At 38.6% G+C, this 19,490-nt stretch overlaps 1 protein-coding gene and 1 non-coding gene across 2 annotated transcripts in view; both read left to right on the top strand.

The window, feature by feature from the left end:
- The first annotated feature begins 7,403 nt into the window (after positions 1–7,403).
- Positions 7,404–19,490, top strand: part of LOC131219670 (IAA-amino acid hydrolase ILR1-like 4) — a 36,870-nt gene continuing 24,783 nt past the window's right edge. Inside the window, exon 1 of the mRNA XM_058214872.1 lies at positions 7,404–7,877. Coding sequence (XP_058070855.1) covers positions 7,530–7,877 — 348 coding nt within the window. The 5' untranslated portion in view covers positions 7,404–7,529. The remainder of the gene's footprint in view (positions 7,878–19,490) is intronic.
- On the top strand, positions 14,829–14,935 carry LOC131223469 (small nucleolar RNA R71). The gene has a single exon (XR_009160470.1). It is a non-coding gene; the product is annotated as a small nucleolar RNA R71 (small nucleolar RNA).

The following is a 19,490-nucleotide window of genomic DNA, read 5'->3' as shown; positions in this document are numbered from 1 at the left end:
AGGGGCTGCATAAGTTTTGGATCTACCTCAATAAATTAGGTTACAAAACAAATGAACAGTTTTGATATAACACGTGTGTTATCATCAGTAATTTCAAATGATGGCGGGTCCATTCAATGTGCCACTTTATTATCAACAAAGAATGGCATTAATTTTATCCCCCGGCTATTAATTATTTTTTTAATCCCATCCTACTTAATCCCTTCTAATCCCACCGCCCAAACTGACCCTAAAACCCTATCCTCTTGTAGTCTTTCTAAACAGATAGACGGATTGGATTTTTCACGGACATCTCCGTGGACTCCACACAGCCTCGGGAATAGAGACAACGGGGTCACAACCAATCCGCTCTCCAACGCAATCTGGGAACGCGGTAACATTGGGGCGCGGATTAGCTACCGACAGGTTGAGTAGCGAGACTCGCTACCGAAGTGACGTCACTAAGTTTCGTGGGCCCCCACCACGATGTATTTTTTGTATCCACACCCTCCATTCATTTAGAGAGATCATTTTAGGGCAATATCCAAAGAATCATTTAAATCCAAAGCTCCGGTGGACCCCAGCATAGAAAAAAGTGGGGACAGTGACGCCCACCATTAGAAACTTCTAAATGCCACTAAAGTTTTAAATCAAGTTGATATTTGTGTTTTCTCTTGTTTCATGTCTTTTTTAACTTTTGAACAGGTTGAATTTCAAATAAACATTATGGTGAGCCTTAGGATAATTTCAACGGTGGGAATCACTCTCCCCACTGTTTTCTGTGGTAGGGTCTATTATAGATTTTTATCCTCATTCTTTGGTTCATGACTTAAAATGATATCTAAAAGTGAACGGACGGTGTGGATATAACACATATGTCATAGTGAGGCGCACAGAACCTGGTGATGTCACTTCATTAGCGGACTCGCTGCTCACAACCTGTCAGTGACTAATCCGCGTCCGTAACATTGCTTAGCGCTTGATCCTCCAACCAGGGAACGGATTGGCTACTCCACCGGCCACCAGCCCCGTGGCTGGTGGTCGGTGCTCTGTGGGCCCTACCATGATGTATATGTTTCATTCACTCCGTTCATCCATTTTTAAAGATCATTTTAGGGCTTGAACCAAAAACTTAGAGGTATATAAATCTCAGGTAGTCCACACCACATGAAAACAATAGTGATTGGATATCCACCATTAAAATCCTCCTAAGCCCACTGTACTGTTTATTTGATATCCAATATATTGATTAGGTTATGCGGGCCCAGATGAAGGGAAAAAACAAAAATAAGCTTGATCCAAAGCTTTTATGACCCCAAAATGTTTTTAATGGTCGAGACTCATTCAACACTGTTTCCTGTAATGTGGTCCATTTGAGATTGGGATATAGCTCATTTTTGGTCTCATACTTTAAAATGATCTGTAAAAATAGATGGACAACATGGATGAAACACTTACATCATAGTGGGGCCCACAGAGCACCGACCACCAGCCATTGGCTGGTGGCAGGGGGAGTAGCCAATCCTTTTCCCTCCAACCAATAGGGCTCGCTGCAAAAGTGAGAATGAGATTCCACAGTTCGTGAGCGGATTGCGTACCAAATAACAAAAAAACAATTTAAACTCTTTAAATTTTTCGGACCCACCGTAAATGCACGTGGCTCATGTATTTTTTAATCTCACTTCAGAGGTTGAGCCCAAAATTAAAACATATCCAAAGCTGAAGTGGACCCCACCGCAGGAAACAGTAGGAATAATGTTGTCCACTGCAGAAATCTTCCTAGGGCCTGTAGTGATGTTTATTTGTCATCCAACCTGCTCATAAGGTGACACAAACATGGATGATGGAAAATACATATATCAGCTAGAACCAAAAACTCTGCGCCCATTAAGATTTCAACAGTAGGTGTTCAATTCACATGATCATATCTTATCCTGTGGTCCACTTGAGCTTTGGATATGCTTCAATTTTAGACTCATGCCTTAAAATAAGCTGCTAAAACGGATGGACAGGGTGGGTAAAACATATATATAACTCATGGTGGGCCCCACAGTTCTAATTTATCATTGATGTCCCCTATACCTCTAGATGTTTACCACCGATAGTGTAAAACACAAAGCCCGTTCAAAGTTCGGCCGCCTGAGAAGTTATTTGGCTCTTTACGAACACCAGTGAGCCCTCCTAGCCTTGCTATCTTGGACTAGCTAATGATGATTGTCGAACACTTTAAACAAGGATTGTCATATATATATATGTGTGTGTGTGTGTGGGAAAAGGTACTATGCGCTCGACTTCACGAGTCCGTCCCATGAGATCGAGTTGTGTGGGCCTCATCGTGATGCGTTTCAAACATCTACCCCATCAGTCAGATGCACCATTCCATCGTGGGCCTATGTCCCAAAAATCAAGTCAATCTGTGACTTGTGTGGGCCACACCACATACAGAAGTGGGGAGGGGCGGTGCACCATTAAAACATTCATAATCATTTTTTGGGCCCACCGCAATGTGGTTTGCAAATTCAGCCCATCCATTATGTGTGTCCCACTTATATGAGGGTTCAGACCAAGTTTTAGCAGCATTCAAAACTCAGGTGGGCCCCACCAAGTGCTTTTATATGTTTTAACGGTGTCTTCACATGATTTTAGATGGTATAGCCCACCTGAGTTCCATATACGGCTGATTTTTGGGATATCCCATGATTTAGAGGGCACCCATTAAATGCACGGTGTTGATGGTTGACATGCATCACGATGGGGCCCACATAGCTCAACCTCACGGGAGCTCATCGTGAGGTTGAGTGCATAGTACCTTTTCCTTATATATATATATATATATATATATATATATATATATATATATATATATATATATATATATATATGTCGCACATATTGCGGCACTTTTGAAAATATATGAGCCTGCATGTCACACACGGGGCACTTGATGATATATAGTGCCACAGGTACAACTTGGTATATGAAGAACATGTGAAGGGTATATGACACATCATAATTTTAAGATGTATGGCAGTACTTGTGGCACATATAAATTGCAACCAAATAGTCCCATGGTATTGAATTACATTTGATGGGTTATAAATTCCATCCAGGTTTGGAAGTGATTGAAAGGAATGTATTAATCCAGACATCATCCCATCCCTACAGAAGATATAAGATTTCCAATGGATTTCAAAATCTACTACATATGTGGAGCCCATATTGATGTATGTGTTTTATATATCCATGCTATCTGTTCGTATGGGTCCTTTGCACACGACACTTGAGTTGCATATGCATACATGTGACTACCATCTGTTGTGAAATGTGATTGTTAATTACAATTACATGGTTCACTAAACATAAGTGAAATTCCACATGTTCATTACAATTACATGGTCTATCAAATACAAGTTTTACTTAATATTGCATTCTTTTACAAAAGAAAATTTTGATCCCAAACATAAGATTGGATGGTCAAAATATTATCATTGTCTAATAATAGTATTAATTTTACCTAATGCAAATACCAAAATACCATAATTGTATAATAATGATGTTAATTCTACCTAATGCAATTCAATACCACATAATCCTGCATTTCAAAGAGACTCAATCCAAGGGTTTTTTGGGAGAAGTCCCCTCTAATGGTCTAAAGTTAGAACAAGTTATTATCACCTTTTTGCGGGCAAAGTGCCCTGTTTTAACTGGTTTAACTACTTCGGTTCTAGAGAAGAGTCTCAAGTGGTTTAGCTGCTTGGACGCAGATTTCCTGCGAAAGCCTTGCGCAGGAGCTACATTGTTTGTGAGAAATCCAACCCATCCATCCGTTTTATAGTCACATTTTAGGATATGAACAAAAAATTAGGAAGATCCAAAACTCAACTGGACCGTACAAGATGAAACAGTGGGAAAAGGAATTCCTACCATTGAAACCTTCTTAGGCTCCACCTTAATGTTTATATGCCATACAAACCGTTTATTAGGTCATTTTTAGTGGGATGAATTGAGAAAACCAAACACTTAGACCGATACAAACCTTTCGTGGCTATATAAATATTTCAACGGTGGTCACAAAATCCCTAATGTTTCCTCTTGTGTGGACCATTTTAGCTTTGGATCCACTTTATTTTCGGTAAAATATCCTAAACTGTGACTAAAAAACGGATGGACAGGTTGGATTTCTCACAAACAGCGTAGTGGGCCCCACCTGGAATCCTTGCGCGGCTTTCGCAGGAAATCCGCGTCCTAGCTGCTTAGGGTAACTTGGAAAGGGATTGGCTACTTCCCCTGCCACTAGTCCGGTGGCTGGTTTTCGGTGCTCCATGGGCCCCACCATGATGTATGTGTTTCATCCATGCTATTCATCCATTTTTACAGATCATTTTATGGTTTGATCCCAAAAATGAGAGGGATATAAATCTCATATAAACCACACCATAGGAAAACAACAATGATTGAATATCCACCATTAAAATCCTCCTAAGGCCCACTATACTGTTTATTTGACATCCAATTTGTTGATTAGGTCATACAGACCTAAATGAAGTAAAAAAAAGAAAGATCATTTTGATCCAAAGCTTTTATGGGCCCTAAAAAGTTTTTAATGGTCCACGTTCATTCAACACAGTTTCCTGTAATATGGTCCACTTGAGATTAGGATATACCTAATTTTTGGTCTCATATCCAAAAATGATCTAGAAAAATAGATGGACAGCATGGATGAAACACACACATCATGGTGTGGCCCACAGAGCACCAACCACCAGCCATTGGCTAGTGGCAGGGGGAGTAGCCAATCCGCGTCCAGGTAACTCTAATTCTTTGGAAGGCTTACACCATTTCATGCCACCCTTACCGCGGGGCTGACCTTGATCTATAAATTCTGTACCCACTCGGTTCATCCGTTTTTCGACATTATCCTAAAAATAAAGCAGATCCAATAGCCAGGTGAGTCTTACTACACGAAAACAGTAGTGATTGACTGTTAAAGGGCCACAAAGTTTTGGATCAAACTGATAATTGTCAACATATCGGATGGCAAATAAATACTATGCAAGTATTAAGGTGCGCCGTAAGAAGTTTTTAATGGTAGGACGATCAATCACCACTCTTTCCTATAGTATGGCCCACCTGATAATTGTATCTTCTTCAATTTTGAAATTATGCCCTACAAAGATCTAAAGAAACAGATGGACGCGTGGAAACAGAATAGGTATATCAAGGTGGGCCCCACAGCAAGGGCCGTACCTTCTTTGGTGCGCCCGGGGTCTCACCTAATCCGCTGCCAGAGAAGGGTTAGGAGGGAAAAATTTAGCACTGTAGACGTTGAATTTATATGTAATTTTTTTCAACGGCGGCAAGTTTTTATCACAAACCTAGATTTTTAGGATACGAAAATAGGGTTTCGGACGAATATACCCCTTGGTTTCAGGTAAGAGCAGGGTTTTGGACGAATATACCCCTCGGTTTCAGGTAAGAGCAGTGAAAACGAAGGGTAATTTCGTCCGAAAGTATGTTGTCCGTACAACAGGAATCTACTTTGGTAAGGAAAGTTTAGGGTCGGTTGTTAAAACGGAGGAGGATAAAACATGGCGTCTATATTAAAAAATTACCCGTTGCCTTATTTGATACTCTGCCAGGGAAACGGATTGGCTACTCCCCCTGACACCAGCCAATGGCTGGTGGTCGGTGCTCCGTGGGACCCACCATGTTGTATTTGCTTCATCCATGCCGTCCATCTATTTTAACAGATCATTTTACGATCTGAGAACAAAAATGAGTTATATCCCAATAGTAAGTGGACCACATTACAGGAAACAGTGTTGAATGAGCGTCCACCTTTAAAAAACATTTTGGGGCCATAAAAGTTTTGGATCAAGCTGATTTTTTTTTTCGCTTCATCTGCGGCTGTATGACCTAATCAACCAATTGGATGTCAAATAAACAGTACAGTGGGCCTTAGGAGGATTTTAATTATGGATGTCCAATCAATATTGTTTTCATGTGGTGTGGTCCACCTGAGATTTATGCAACTCTCATTTTTGGATCAAGCCATAAAATGATCTGAAAAAATGGATGAACGGAAAGGATGAAACACATACATCATGGTGGGGCCCACAGAGCACCGACAATCAGCCACGGGGCTGGTGTCAGGGGGAGTAGCCAATCCGTTCCCCTCTGCCAGGCACTCGGAAATTGTACACGTGGCATATGTTAACTCAAAATAAATCGACTAAATCGTATAATGTAGTATTTCTAAGTTATAATAACGAAATAAGATTGGTTTGAAGATCCTAACATCTGATTTGTAGATAGTTGTTTGATGAAATTGGACCGTTGGGTATTTTTCATTCTTAACTGTCCAATAAATGTCCGTCAATCTGTAATCAAGAGTGTTAAATAATATGAATTTATAGTTCATTATGCATCTAAAAATGGAAACCATACTTTGCTTAAAACTTTTTTTTTTATGCTGCTCATGCAAATTTTAAATGCATGCGTATCATCTATAATTTTAAGAGTATCGGACGGAATTGCCTGGTGTGCCACACACCACTGACCTCCATGGTGTGTTTACGTTGCCAAGTTGTGTCGGCCCTACTCGATGTATGTATTATATCTACACCGGTCATTCATTTCGTGAAATCATTTTACAACATGAGCCCAGAAATAAAACAAATCCGTAGCTCAAGTGGTTGACTGCGTGAAGATACATAGTTTAAACAATGAGGTCTTGGTATGGGTTCCCTAGTGGGGGTGGCTAACAGTGGAGTGTGTACTAACAGTGGGTGTGTACTAACAAGCTAACCCAATAAATAAATAAATAATCCATAGCTCACGAGGACTACATCATGGTAGTGGGGACAATGATTCTCAACTGTTGAAACCTTCCTATGGCCCACCATGATGTTTAATTACCATCCAACCTGTTCATCATGTTACATGGACCTGCATGAAGGTAAAATACAAATATCATATTAATCCAAAATTTCCCTGACCTCCAGGAGTTTTCAACGGTAGATGTTCAATTCCCACTGGTTTTTGTGGTGTGGTCCACTTAAGCTTAGATCTATCTCATTTTAAAAAAAATTAAAAAAAAAATCTTATGCCATAAAACAATCTCTCCAAATGAGCGGACGGTTGGGATATAACACATACATCATGGTTGGGCTAAAGAACTCGGTGACGTCAACACACCAGTGGTGTGCTATATCCACACCGTCCATCCATTTGGCAAGATAATTTTAGGATATCATCCCAAAAATGAGGCAAATCCAAAGCTCAAGTTGAGCACACCACAGTAATAAGAAATTACATAAAGGAGACTTGCAGTTATAAGAGAATGGTAGCAAGTGGGAAGCAGCACCTTCGCTATAACTGGATAAGAGACTGACAGTAAGAGAGTATCAAGAGGAGAGCGGATTACGTGAGCCTACCGTGGGGCCGCTTCCGATGCTCTTGATAGCCCCGCCTTTGCGTTGTTCATATCTCTTACTGTCGGTCTCATCTTCTCTTTCCGTTTCCCAAAACCCTCAGTTGCAGATAAAAATATGGATTTCTACAGATGGGTTTATCTAATGCTCTTCAGTTTCCTACCCATCTTCTCCTTTTCTCTACCCCATCCAAATGGTTTCTCCAAAATCTCATCAGACTATCTCAGCCATGCAAAAAAACCAGAGCTGGTGGATTGGATGGTGGATATCAGGAGGAGAATACATGAGAAGCCAGAACTCTGTTTTGAGGAATTTGAGACCAGTAAGCTCATCAGGAGACAGCTTGATGAGATGGGTGTTCGGTACAAGTACCCAGTAGCCATTACAGGGATCGTCGGTTTTATTGGGACCGGCGGGCCGCCTTTCGTTGCGATAAGAGCCGACATGGATGCTCTTCCAATGCAGGTACATGATGGATTTTTATTTTTATTTTTATTTAAAAAAAATAATCTATAATGGTTTTTGGGTGTTGTTTGGAGTTGTGGAGGGATTGGTGTTTTGTTATGTTCGAGGAAATTAATGAATTATATGAGGATATGCATAGAACACAGTAGCTTCATGGGTTTTCAGTTACTACAAATGGGGCCAATGTTGAGTGATCTGGACCGTTGATGTGATGGCCCCTAGTGGAGAGACAATGCTCCAAATTAAGTCTCCCAAATTCGAAGATCTTAGGTCTTTGATCGTTCTTCCTTCCTTTCAGTTCAGTGTGGACTGTTGGCACATTTCTTTTCTTGGCATCAACAGTTGAAGGTGTTGTATTTGATGTTTTAAATCTAATCAGATTTTGTATAGATTTTTTGGCAAAAATGTGAAATTGTGGATTTATTTTCGATTTCGTTTAGGATTCTTTCAAAGGCTATATATATATATATGGGTGTAAACGGGATTGGGATGCATTCCAAGGGTTTCTAAATAGTTCTAGGATTTCAAAGAGGTATAGCAAGGGTGAGATTTGATGTTGTTCGAATCGAATAAGCCTTCTCTCTTCGTAATTTCTGCTTTCATAGTGAATTTCTATTGCTTTGTGCCATGGTTTTTTCTTAAAAGAGTTTTCCACGTTAAATCGTTGTGTTCTCCTTCCTTTTTGCTTTGTGCCTTTAGATTGCTATCTTAGATTCATCTTTGTGTGATTTCGCCGTTTTTTCCCAACAAGTGGTATTAGAGCAATCGTTGGGGTGCGGGCTTGAATCTGAAGGATTAACATTAATGGGAAACACTAGGTATGATATTGAGAAGTGCTCAGGTAAAAATAACTTTGAGTTATGGAAGATTAAGATGATTAGTTCCTTAACCAAGCAAGATGAGGATGGTGATCTTGAGGAGCGAAAGCCAATTATGAGTGATGATGATTGAAATACTCTTAATAAGAAGGCTTAATCTTCGATCCGTTTGTGTCTCACAAATGAGGTTCTCTATAATGTTTTGAGGGAGAAAACTGTAGGTGGTTTATGGGCGAAGTTAGAGGATATTTATGCGAAAAAATTCACTAAAAATCATCTACACTTGAAGCTACAGTTGTTCACCTTCAAGATGGCAGGGGGTAAAGATGTGGAGGCCCACATCAATTACTTTAATAAATTGATTTGCAAGTTGCTAGATATGGAGGAAGTGGTCAAAGATGAAGATCAGGTATGCATGTTGTTGAATTCTCTTCCGGCATCGTATGGGTCATTTAGGGACTCATTATGCATCGCAAATAAATCTCTGAGCGTAGACACCATTATCTCAACCCTTCAAGGGAAGGCCATGAGAAAGATAAACGGTGGCGTATGGACATCTTTTGATGCACTGTTTGCGAGAGGCAGGATTACTGATCAAGGTACAAGATCTTCAAGACCTAAATGCAAATCCAATGGCAATGGCAAAGGAAAATTGAAGTGCCAAAACTATAGGATGACTGGACATATGAAGAAGAATTGTTTAAATCCTAAAGCAAAGAAAGAAAACTCATAGGCTTCTTCCAGGGAGGCCAATGTTGTCACATCTGATAAAAGGATAAGTGGAGGTGATGTTCTGTCTGTGTCCATGATCAAAACTTGCATGACAATTATAGAAATAAGTAGATCTTTGATACAGGAGCGTCATATTACATGACTCCTCATCGGAGTTGGTTCGCCAGTTACAGAGAATGCGATGGTGGACAGGTGTTTTTGGGCGATGATAATGCCTGTAATGTTGTAGCTATTGGTATAGTGAACATCAAGATGTTTGATGGGATAGAGCGTACCTTGATTGATGTTAGACACGTTCCTGATATGAAGAAAAGTTTGATTTCTCTTGGTGTACTCGAGGTTATAGGGTGTAAGTTCACTGGTCTTAATGGTGTCCTTAAAGTTTCAAAAGGGGCACTCGTAGTTATGAGAGATGAAAACCTTTATAGGTTGATGAGAAGCACTTCAGCAGGTGGAGCGGCAACGGCTATTATAGATTCCACGTCTACACGTATGTGGCATGCCCATCGGGGCCACAAGAGCGAGCGGGGCATGAAGGTACTATCTGATCGTTGTTAGATTCCAGCTTTTGAGAATTTTGATTTACATATATGCGAGCATTGTATATATGGTAAATAATCTATATTATCTTTTAAATCTGAAAAACATGTATGTAAGAGAGTACTTGATTATGTACACTTTGACGTATGGGGGCCATCGCCAGAGGTTTCTATTGGGGGGTCCTCATGGTTTGTTTCATTCATTGACGACTACTCCCAAAAAGTTTGGGTTTACTTCATGAAATATAAATCTGAAGTTTTCACCATATTCAAACAATTGAAAGTGGAAAAACAGTCGGGGCGAAAAATAAAGGTTTTAAGGACTGACAATGGTGGAGAATTTACTTCCACTGAGTTTAATGAATATTGCAAGGATGAAGGGATCATTAGGCATAACATAGTGCGCCAAACACCCGAACAAAATAGTGTGGCTGAGCGGATGAAGCGAACTCTTTTGGAGAGGACCCGATGCATGTTAAGTAATACTACGTTGGACAAGGACTTATAGACAGAGGTCGTTGACACCGGTTGCTATTTGGTAAACTGGTCTCCTTCTACAACAATTGAATGTAAAATCTTAGAGGAAGTATGCAGTGATCCTAAGATGGACTACTCAGATTTGTGTATATTTGGTTGTGAGGTTTACTCTCATGTATCGTCAGTTGATAGAGATAAGCTACACCATAAAGCCAAAAAGTACATCTTTGTTGGATATGATGTTAGTATAAAAAGTTACAGGTTATTCGACAAGGTCACACATAAGGTTATCGCTAGTCATGACGTCATATTTGATGAAAGCTCCTTATTCCATAAGAATGATCAAGCGAAAATGGTCCTACTTAGAACTGCCTCAATCCACTTTGAAACATAGTTCACACCAACCAATATATAAAGAAATCCAAAAGAAGATGGAAATGGGCCCATAAAATTAATACCCCAACAATAAAAAATCTCCAATGGTAAAATTGGGGATAAAGACATCATGTTGCGCCGGGACACTCTTCCCAACTTTTAACATCTATCACAAGCAACACAGAAAGCATGGGTGTCTTTAAACATGGTGGGCTAGTAAAAGCCACACTGTAGGATTTTTGCAATGGTTTTCTTAGCAGAAAAATGGCCACCACATGCTTCCATGTGACAAAAGGAAATAACACTTTGAACTTCATCCTCTGGGACACAACGTCTAAAAATCTGATCAGTCACATATTTATATAAATACGGGTCTTCCCAGAAGAAGTTCCTAATCTCGGTTTTAAAACGCTTCTTATCTTGTGACTTCCAATGATATGGCATTTTTTCCGTTATAAGATAGTTCATTATATCCGCATACTAAGGTAATTTGGAGATCGCAAACAATTGTTCATCAGGGAAAGTATCCTGGATATGCATCTCCTTAGTGGAATCATCTAACACCAATCTAGAAAGGTGATCGGCCACTACGTTTTCTACTCCTTTCTTATCTTTTATCTCTAAGTCAAATTCTTGGAGTAGGAGGATCCATCTCAAAAGTCTCGGCTTTGCATCCTTCTTAGATAGCAAATATTTCAAAGCTGATTGGTCCGTGAAAATGACCACTTTGAATCCCAAAAAGTAGGACCTAAACTTATCCAAAGCAAAAACTACTGCAAGTAACTCTTTTTCAATTGTTGAGTAGTTCACCTGGGCTGAGTTTAGAGTTCTACTCGCATAATAAATAACCTAGGGCCGTTTGTCTTTCCTTTGGCCCAAAACAGCCCCTATGGCATAATCACCTGCATCGCACATTAGTTCAAAAGGAAGTGTCCAATCTGGTGGACGCATGATAGGTGCAGTGGTAAGGAATGATTTAATTTTATTAAAAGCACTTGCATACTCATCTGTCCACTTAAATGGAACATGCTTTTGAAGAAGATTAGTCAAGGGTCTAGTAATGGCACTAAAGTCTTTGATGAATCTTTTATAAAAACCAGCATGCCCTATAAGTGATCTAATATCTCTAACAATTCGGGGGATAGGTAGATTAGCTATAATGTCGAGTTTTGAGCGATCTACCTTGATTCCATTCTTGGAGACAACATGACCCAAAATAATTTCCTTTTGAACCATGAAATGACATTTCTTCCAATTTAAGATAAGGTGTTTCTCTTCACACCTAGATAAGACAAGAGATAAATTGTTGAAGTATTCCTCAAAACTACTCCCAAATACAGAGAAGTCGTCCATGAAAACCTCAAGAAACTTCTCAATCATATTTAAAAAAATACTTAACATACACCGTTGGAAAGTTGTTGGGGCGTTACACAATCCAAATGACATCCGTTTGAAAGTAAACGTGCCAAATGGACAAGTGAACGTGGTTTTCTCTTGGTCTTCCAGGGCTATCTCTATTTGGTTATATCCGGAATATCCATCAAGAAAACTATAGGAGTGACCTGCTACCCTCTCTAAAACTTGATCAATGAATGGTAGAGGGAAATGGTCCTTCTTTGTAACCTAGTTCAATTTTCTATAGTCAATGCAAACACGCCAACCAGTGGTGACACGTGTTGGTAGGAGTTCATTATTAGAATTCTGCTCAATAGTTATTCCAGATTGCTTTGGGACTACTTGAGTTGGACTCACCCAAACATTATTAGATATTGGGTAGATGATTCTCACATCCAATAATTTGATCACCTAATTTTTTACAACTTCTATCATGTTTGGATTGAGACACCTTTGAGGTTGTCTAATTAGTTTGGCGTCCTCATCGAGGTGGATCCGATGGGTGCATATGGAAGGGCTTATACCCTTGATGTCAGAAATGGTCCAGCTCAAGGCTCCTTTGTGGTCCCTTAGAACTTTCAACAATTTAATCTCTTGATCCTTCTCTAAAAATGAAGAGATCACCACATGATAAGTTTTATTTTCACCTAAGTATACATACTTAAGCTCAATTGGTAGTGGTTTTAAATCAAGCTTTGGAACATTGGTTGGTGATGGCAAAGGTCGCAAGTCCTCGATAGATAGGATTTGAGTGTGTAGTCTCTATTGGTACATACCAGTCCTAGGTGGTAGTGCTCTCATTATCATCAGAAATTTCAGCGAGCATTTTTTCTAAATCATAATTTTTCAAGTCTCCAATGACTTGAATCAATTCCTCGATCAGACTAGGTTCCAATTTCTTTTCTTCTATCAAGCAGTCCATGAGATTCAGCTCATGGATCTCATTATTATCAATGGGCTGCTTACATAGATTAAAAATATTTAGCTCTAAAGTCATGTTACCAAAAGACAAGTTCATCATTTCATTTCTGCAATTTATGATTGCATTTGAAGTTGCTAGGAATGGGCGGCCTAAAATGATGGGAACTTGAGCGCTAGCATTTACACATGGTTCAGTGTTTAGTACAATAAAATTCATGGGGAAGTAGAATTTCTCCACTTAGACTAGCACGTCCTCTAAAATTCCCCTTGGTACCTTAATAGAGCGGTCAGCGAGTTGGAGTGTAATCGTGGTTGGTTTAAGCTCGCCTAACCCCATTTGTTTATAAACCGAATAAGGTATTAAGTTGACACTTGTACCTAAAACTAGTAAAGCATGCTCAATTTGAAAATTCTCAATAATACAAGGAATAGTGGGACTTCCCGAGTCTTTGTATTTGGGTACAACCCTTTGTTGAATGATAGCGCTCACTTTCTCAGTAAGGAAGGCCTTTTTGTACATATTTAATTTCTTTTTTACAGTGCATAAGTCCTTGAGATATTTAGCATATGATCGAATTTGTCTAATGACATCAAGCAGAGGAATATTGACAGTAACCATTTGGAGCACATCCAACACTTCTTGATATTTTAAGGGGACAGTTGGATTCCAAAGTCTAGATGGGAATGGAACTGTAGGCTCATATGACTTAGTATCTTTATCATTTTGCTGTTGCGGCTCTTGAACCATAGCCGGTTCATCAATTTCTTGAAACAGTGGCTCATCCTCCGGTATTTCTACCTGTTGCATTATCTTGTTATCGACCTCTTTTCCACTTCTCAAGGTAATGATGGCCTTAACTTGTTCATGATGTAGTTCACTTAGATTTGAGTCTACAATGAAATGTGTATTTCTAGGGTTTGACACAGGTTGAGAAGGAATGATGCCTTTTTCCCTAGCATTTAGTTGAGTCTCAATCCTAGCCACAGCTGTCTTTAATTCCTGATTTGATTGGATTAGAGACTGATTCATTTGAGCCTGAGAGTTCATGAATGCGGTCAATGCATCCTCCACAGATGATCGCTTTGGCGGGGGCACATATGGTGCATTGTTAGGTGCCCCAAAGAAGTTGTTTTGTGGAGGCATTTGAGGTGCATTGGGCGCATTAATTTGTGGTTCATTCCTCCAACTAAGATTAAGATGGTTACGCCAATTTGGATTATATGTGTTTCCCATTGGTTGCATAACTGACCTTTGGTAGTTATTTATAGCATTTGCTTGATCATGCTCATGCGTGATATTTTGTACAACTGAGATTATTGGACAATCCTTTGTATCATGGTCTGTACCACCACAAATGCTACAAAAATTACCTAAGGAAGTGTTTGCTTTAACCATATCAACCTTCCTAATTTTCAAGGCTTCGACCTTTCTAGCCAATGCAGCGAATTTTGCATTAAGGTCGTCTTCCTCTCTTAGGACATACATTCCCGCTTTCTCTCTAGGAATGGGTCTAGTTTGGTCTGATTTAGTAGAGACATCCTATGTCTGCGTATTCTCTGCTAACATATCTAGAAAATCCCAAGCCTCATTATGATCTTTGTCAAGAAAGGTTCCACCACACATCATCTCTATGAACTGACGGGTATCCATGGTGAGTCCCTTTCGGAAAGCATCAATCACGTGCCATAGTTCATAACCATGATGTGGACAAGTAATTAGAATGTCTTTGAAGTGCTCTCAAGCTTGAAAAAATAGTTCATTCCCCTTTTGGGAGAATGACATGATTTCTTATTTTAGTACATTTGTTTTATGCTCGGAAAAGAATTATTTCAAAAACTCTCTGCTTAAGGCTTGCCATAAAGTGATGGTATTAGGTCTTAGAGAGTTGAGCCATGCTTTGGCTCGATCCTTTAGAGAAAATGAGAATAACCTAAGCTTAAGTACATCCCTATTGCCATTATTTACTTGTAATGTTGCAATTACTTCCTCAAAGTTCTTGAGGTGTAAGTAGGGGCTTTCAGAATCCAAGCCATGAAATTTAAGAATTAATTGAATCACACCTGGTTTAAAATCAATGTTCCCTGTGTGAGTAGGAAAAATTATGCAAGATGGTAAAGTTGATCTCTCAGGGTGTAAATGTTCACGTAAAGTCTGTGGTTGGTTTAACACATTCCTATGAACTTCATTTTCATCATCAAGAGGAGGATTATGTTGATTTTCTCTATTTTGATTTATAGTTGGATCTGATAGATTTGGATTTGGATTATCAACTGGGTCTGCTATGGAATTCAAGTGATGTTGAGTGCCTCTTCTAAGTAAATGATCAATGCCTGAAACTAGTCCCCCTTTAGAGAAGAGTTGATTGTTTTGATCCCTACTCCAATGGGACATAAACCATCCACATCACACAACAAATACCACTAATTCAAATAGCAAGTATCATACTTAAAATAAAAATAAAAACTTAACCAACAACCCAGGCGGCAAGGCTGACCATGAGGGTTTAATCCACAAGGAAAAATAAATCAACAACCCAGGTGGTAGGGCTGACCATGAGGGTTCAATCCACAAAGCAAAAATAAATCAACAACCCAGGCGACAAGGCCGACTATAAGGATTCAGTCCATAATAAAATAAAATAAAAAATCAATAAATAAATAAATCAACAAAGTAAAACTAATGCAGAATTAAACTATGCTAATCTGAAAAATAGATTAAGCGGATGATCTTTGTGATCAAACAGCAACTGTAGGACAACCATAGCACTTGGGTGATAAAATCCCAAGCAGAGCAACCTTATGTTATAGTTAGTGCTTGAAAGACCCAACTGAATTTATTTTCAAAGAAAAAGAAAAGAGAAAAAAAAAATCTACAGAAAATTTGGAGGGTTTAGAAGAGAACTTATCTTCGAAGAAAACTTACCTTATCTATCTTGCACAGATCTGATCTATCTCAGTCTCTCCCCGACAACGGTGCCAAAAACTTGATTGCTTGCTTCCAAGTGCAGAGGTTCGTAAGTAGTATCCTGTGAATACAGGGTCAATCCCACAAGGAGATGAATTATGAGAAGAAAAAAATCAAATGCAAAACAAACTAAGTAATAAAAATTAATCTGATGATTTGATTTTGAGATTTTTGAATCGATGTAATTCAACTGAATAAAATAACACCCAAGCTTCAAAGTTCCACACATAAGTTAATGTTCCAAAATCATGATGACTTGGATAACACAACTAGGATCTGAGCACTATGGTTAGCCTAATCGAAAAATAAAACAGTTTAAATATTTTAATAAATGATATAAAAGATTAGAAAATAATGGATTTGCACCATTGACATATATTCTCAAGCGCCAGTGATTTTAAGTATTCAATATCTATAGGATAATGAATATCAAAGAAATATAACAGGTTGAGAATCCCTCCTATCTAGAAAATCTGATTGATCTAGGGTAAGCCTATCCATCAATGTGGATCTCATATGATGAAAACATATGGATCTTACAAGAGGATAAAAAATAAAACCTAAATAATAGATAACATATATACACCATTCTTCTCATCATTAAAACAATCAATCATCATAATTAATCTTAAAAAATTATTAAACCCATGTGCTTCCCTTTTAGCTTGGGCTAGAAGGAACTTAGAAAAATATAATTAAATTGTAGAAATAAAAAGCAACAAGAAAGAAAGAAGAAAAAAATGCAAATAAAAAAGATCTAAAATAAAAAAAAAAACTTATAAAGCTTTAATAAAACTAAAAACTCTTTAAAAACCTTAAATATTGCTCTTGAATGCTTCTAATCATGTTTAAGAATGCCCTAGGAAGCCCTATTTATAAGTAGGGAACTCCAATTTTTGTACAAAGTTGAAAAACCCTAGAAAATGGCTCAAATATACGTATTTTCCCAAAATAGACTTCTCACTACATAGTTCGTTTAAAATAGACTTCTTGCTGCACAGTTTTTCAAAATAGACTTCTGAGCTTTAGAATACACTTTTCAAGACGATTTCAGGATTCTTCACTTCAAATCTTCAATTCTTTTCATTCCTCACTTGGTTTTCTTAGATCTTTGGCATGTGAATTCTTCAATTTTGGTCTCATAAGATCCATCCCTTGCCTTGGTGATTCTTGAGCATCAAATCCATACTTTTTAGCACCCCTTTTCAATCCAAGTTCTTAAATTCACCTTGCAACACATACATGAGTAAATTAGAACATTAAGCTGATTCATGTTCATAAAACCAAGATGTAAATGGGTAAAATTATGCAATATTTGAGTCTCAACAATATCAGATTTGATGAAAACTCCTTATTCCACAAGAATGATCAAGCGGATCAAGAGGAACTAGAAAGGTTGATCGTAGACGTTCAGATTGACATAGATGATACTCAGGCAGAGATAGATGCATAGACAGAGGTACAAGAGAAGGTGAAAAAGCCACCTATAAGAAGAAACCCACCGTGTGATTGTAAGTTACTAACAAGATATAGGGACGACTTTAATATTACATATGCCCTCATTACATATGAGAGGGACCCATTTACTATTCAGGCGGCTCTTAATGAGCCTGATGTAGAAAAGTGGAAGGTGGTTATGGACGATGAGATGGACTCGTTGCACAAAAACAATACATGGGAGTTGGTAGAGCTTCCAGTGGGTTGAAAAGCGATCGGATGCAAGTGGTTATTCAAAAGGAAACAAGACAGATATAAAGCGAGGCTGGTAACGAAGGGGTATGCTCAGAGAGAAGGAATCAACTTCATAAAAATATTCACGCCTATGGTTAAGCAAGTATCTATTAGATTCCTATTTGCGTTAGTTGCCCAATACAAGTTCGAGCTGGAACAGATGGATGTCAAGACTACATTCCTATATGGGGAGTTGAAAGAGAAAATCTACATGAAGCAACTAGAGGGCCATGAAGTTAATGGGGCAGAGAAAAAAGTTTACAGATTAATGAGGTCGTAGTACGGCCTGAAACAATCGCCTAGACAGTGGTATAAAAATTTGATTCTTTCATGATAAGTCAGAAATTTATTCAAAGTGAATACAATCACTGTGTCCATTACAAGACATTGAGTAATAACAAATTCATCATCCTAGTATTGTATGTAGATGATATGTTGATCGCTAGTTATGATATGTCTGAAATCAGCGTACCGAAGACTCAATTATCAGGAACATTCGAGATGAAAGATCTGAGGGCTGCAAAGAAAAGAGGGTTCTCGACATAGATATTCATAGAGACATGAAGAGGAGCGGGTTTTGGTTATCATAGGCAGAATTAGGGTTGTACACGAGTCAAGCTAGCTCGAAAAGCTCGCTCGACTCGGCTCAAGTTAGCTCGGATTGACTCGGCTTGAAAGGCCAACTCGAAGCGAGTTAAGCTTGTTTACTAAAGCTCGAGTTGAGATCAAGCCGAGTTCGACCATGGTGTATTTTAACTAGACTCGACTCGAACTCGAACTCGACTTGACTCAAAGCTCGAGCTCGGCTCGAGTAATATATTTTAATAATATAATATATATAAATTATTAATATTAAATATATAATATATATTTAAGTTTTTTTTATAAAAAAGTTAAAACTTAAAAGTTTTTACTAAAAAACCCTACCTGACCCTACCCGTCTCCATTCCCTCTTTTTCTTTCTTTTGCCCTACCGAGGTAAACTTGACTCGACTCGAGGTAAACTCGACTTGACTCGAACCACTAGCTCGACTCGAACTCGACTCGAAAGCTTTGGCAAACAAGCCAAGCTTCAATGTTGAGCTCGAGGGCGAGCTCGAGCTCGAGTATAGCATGGACAAGTCAAGCCGAGCTTGGCCCACCTTGACTCGACTCGGCTCGATGTATAACCCTAGGTAGAATACCTTGAAAGAGTGCTGATCAAGTATGGGATGGGCCAGGTAAAGTCAGTTTTGTAAATGAATGGTCATAAGGTGTGTTTATGGAGTGATTAGGGGTATGACACGTATACTGTTAGATTCAAGTGACTTGTTCACGTGTGTAACTTCTTCAGATTGTAATTCTAATGATAGGTTAGGAATATTCATGTGGGGCCAACAAGATGAACGGGTCGGAATCTCAATTTGATAAGTGTACAGACGGATGTAGAGGCCAAGTAGCTGATTTACTATGATTTAAGGGCTGAAATTCGACGTATATGGTTAATTTATGATAATTAGGCCTGATATAAAATTTCACATGAAATGAATCATGGAAACTATGTGATCTAGAATTTAGGGGTTTATGTTAATGGCATTTTCATAATTATTGTTGATCTAAGAGTTTTGTGAAATCTAATGGTTCTACATGCTCTTATGCCCATTTCTAAACAATTATTACA

This window comes from Magnolia sinica, chromosome 1 (assembly GCF_029962835.1).
Source record: "Magnolia sinica isolate HGM2019 chromosome 1, MsV1, whole genome shotgun sequence".
Taxonomy (NCBI): domain Eukaryota; kingdom Viridiplantae; phylum Streptophyta; class Magnoliopsida; order Magnoliales; family Magnoliaceae; genus Magnolia; species Magnolia sinica.
This window is presented reverse-complemented; position numbering and strand designations above follow the sequence as displayed.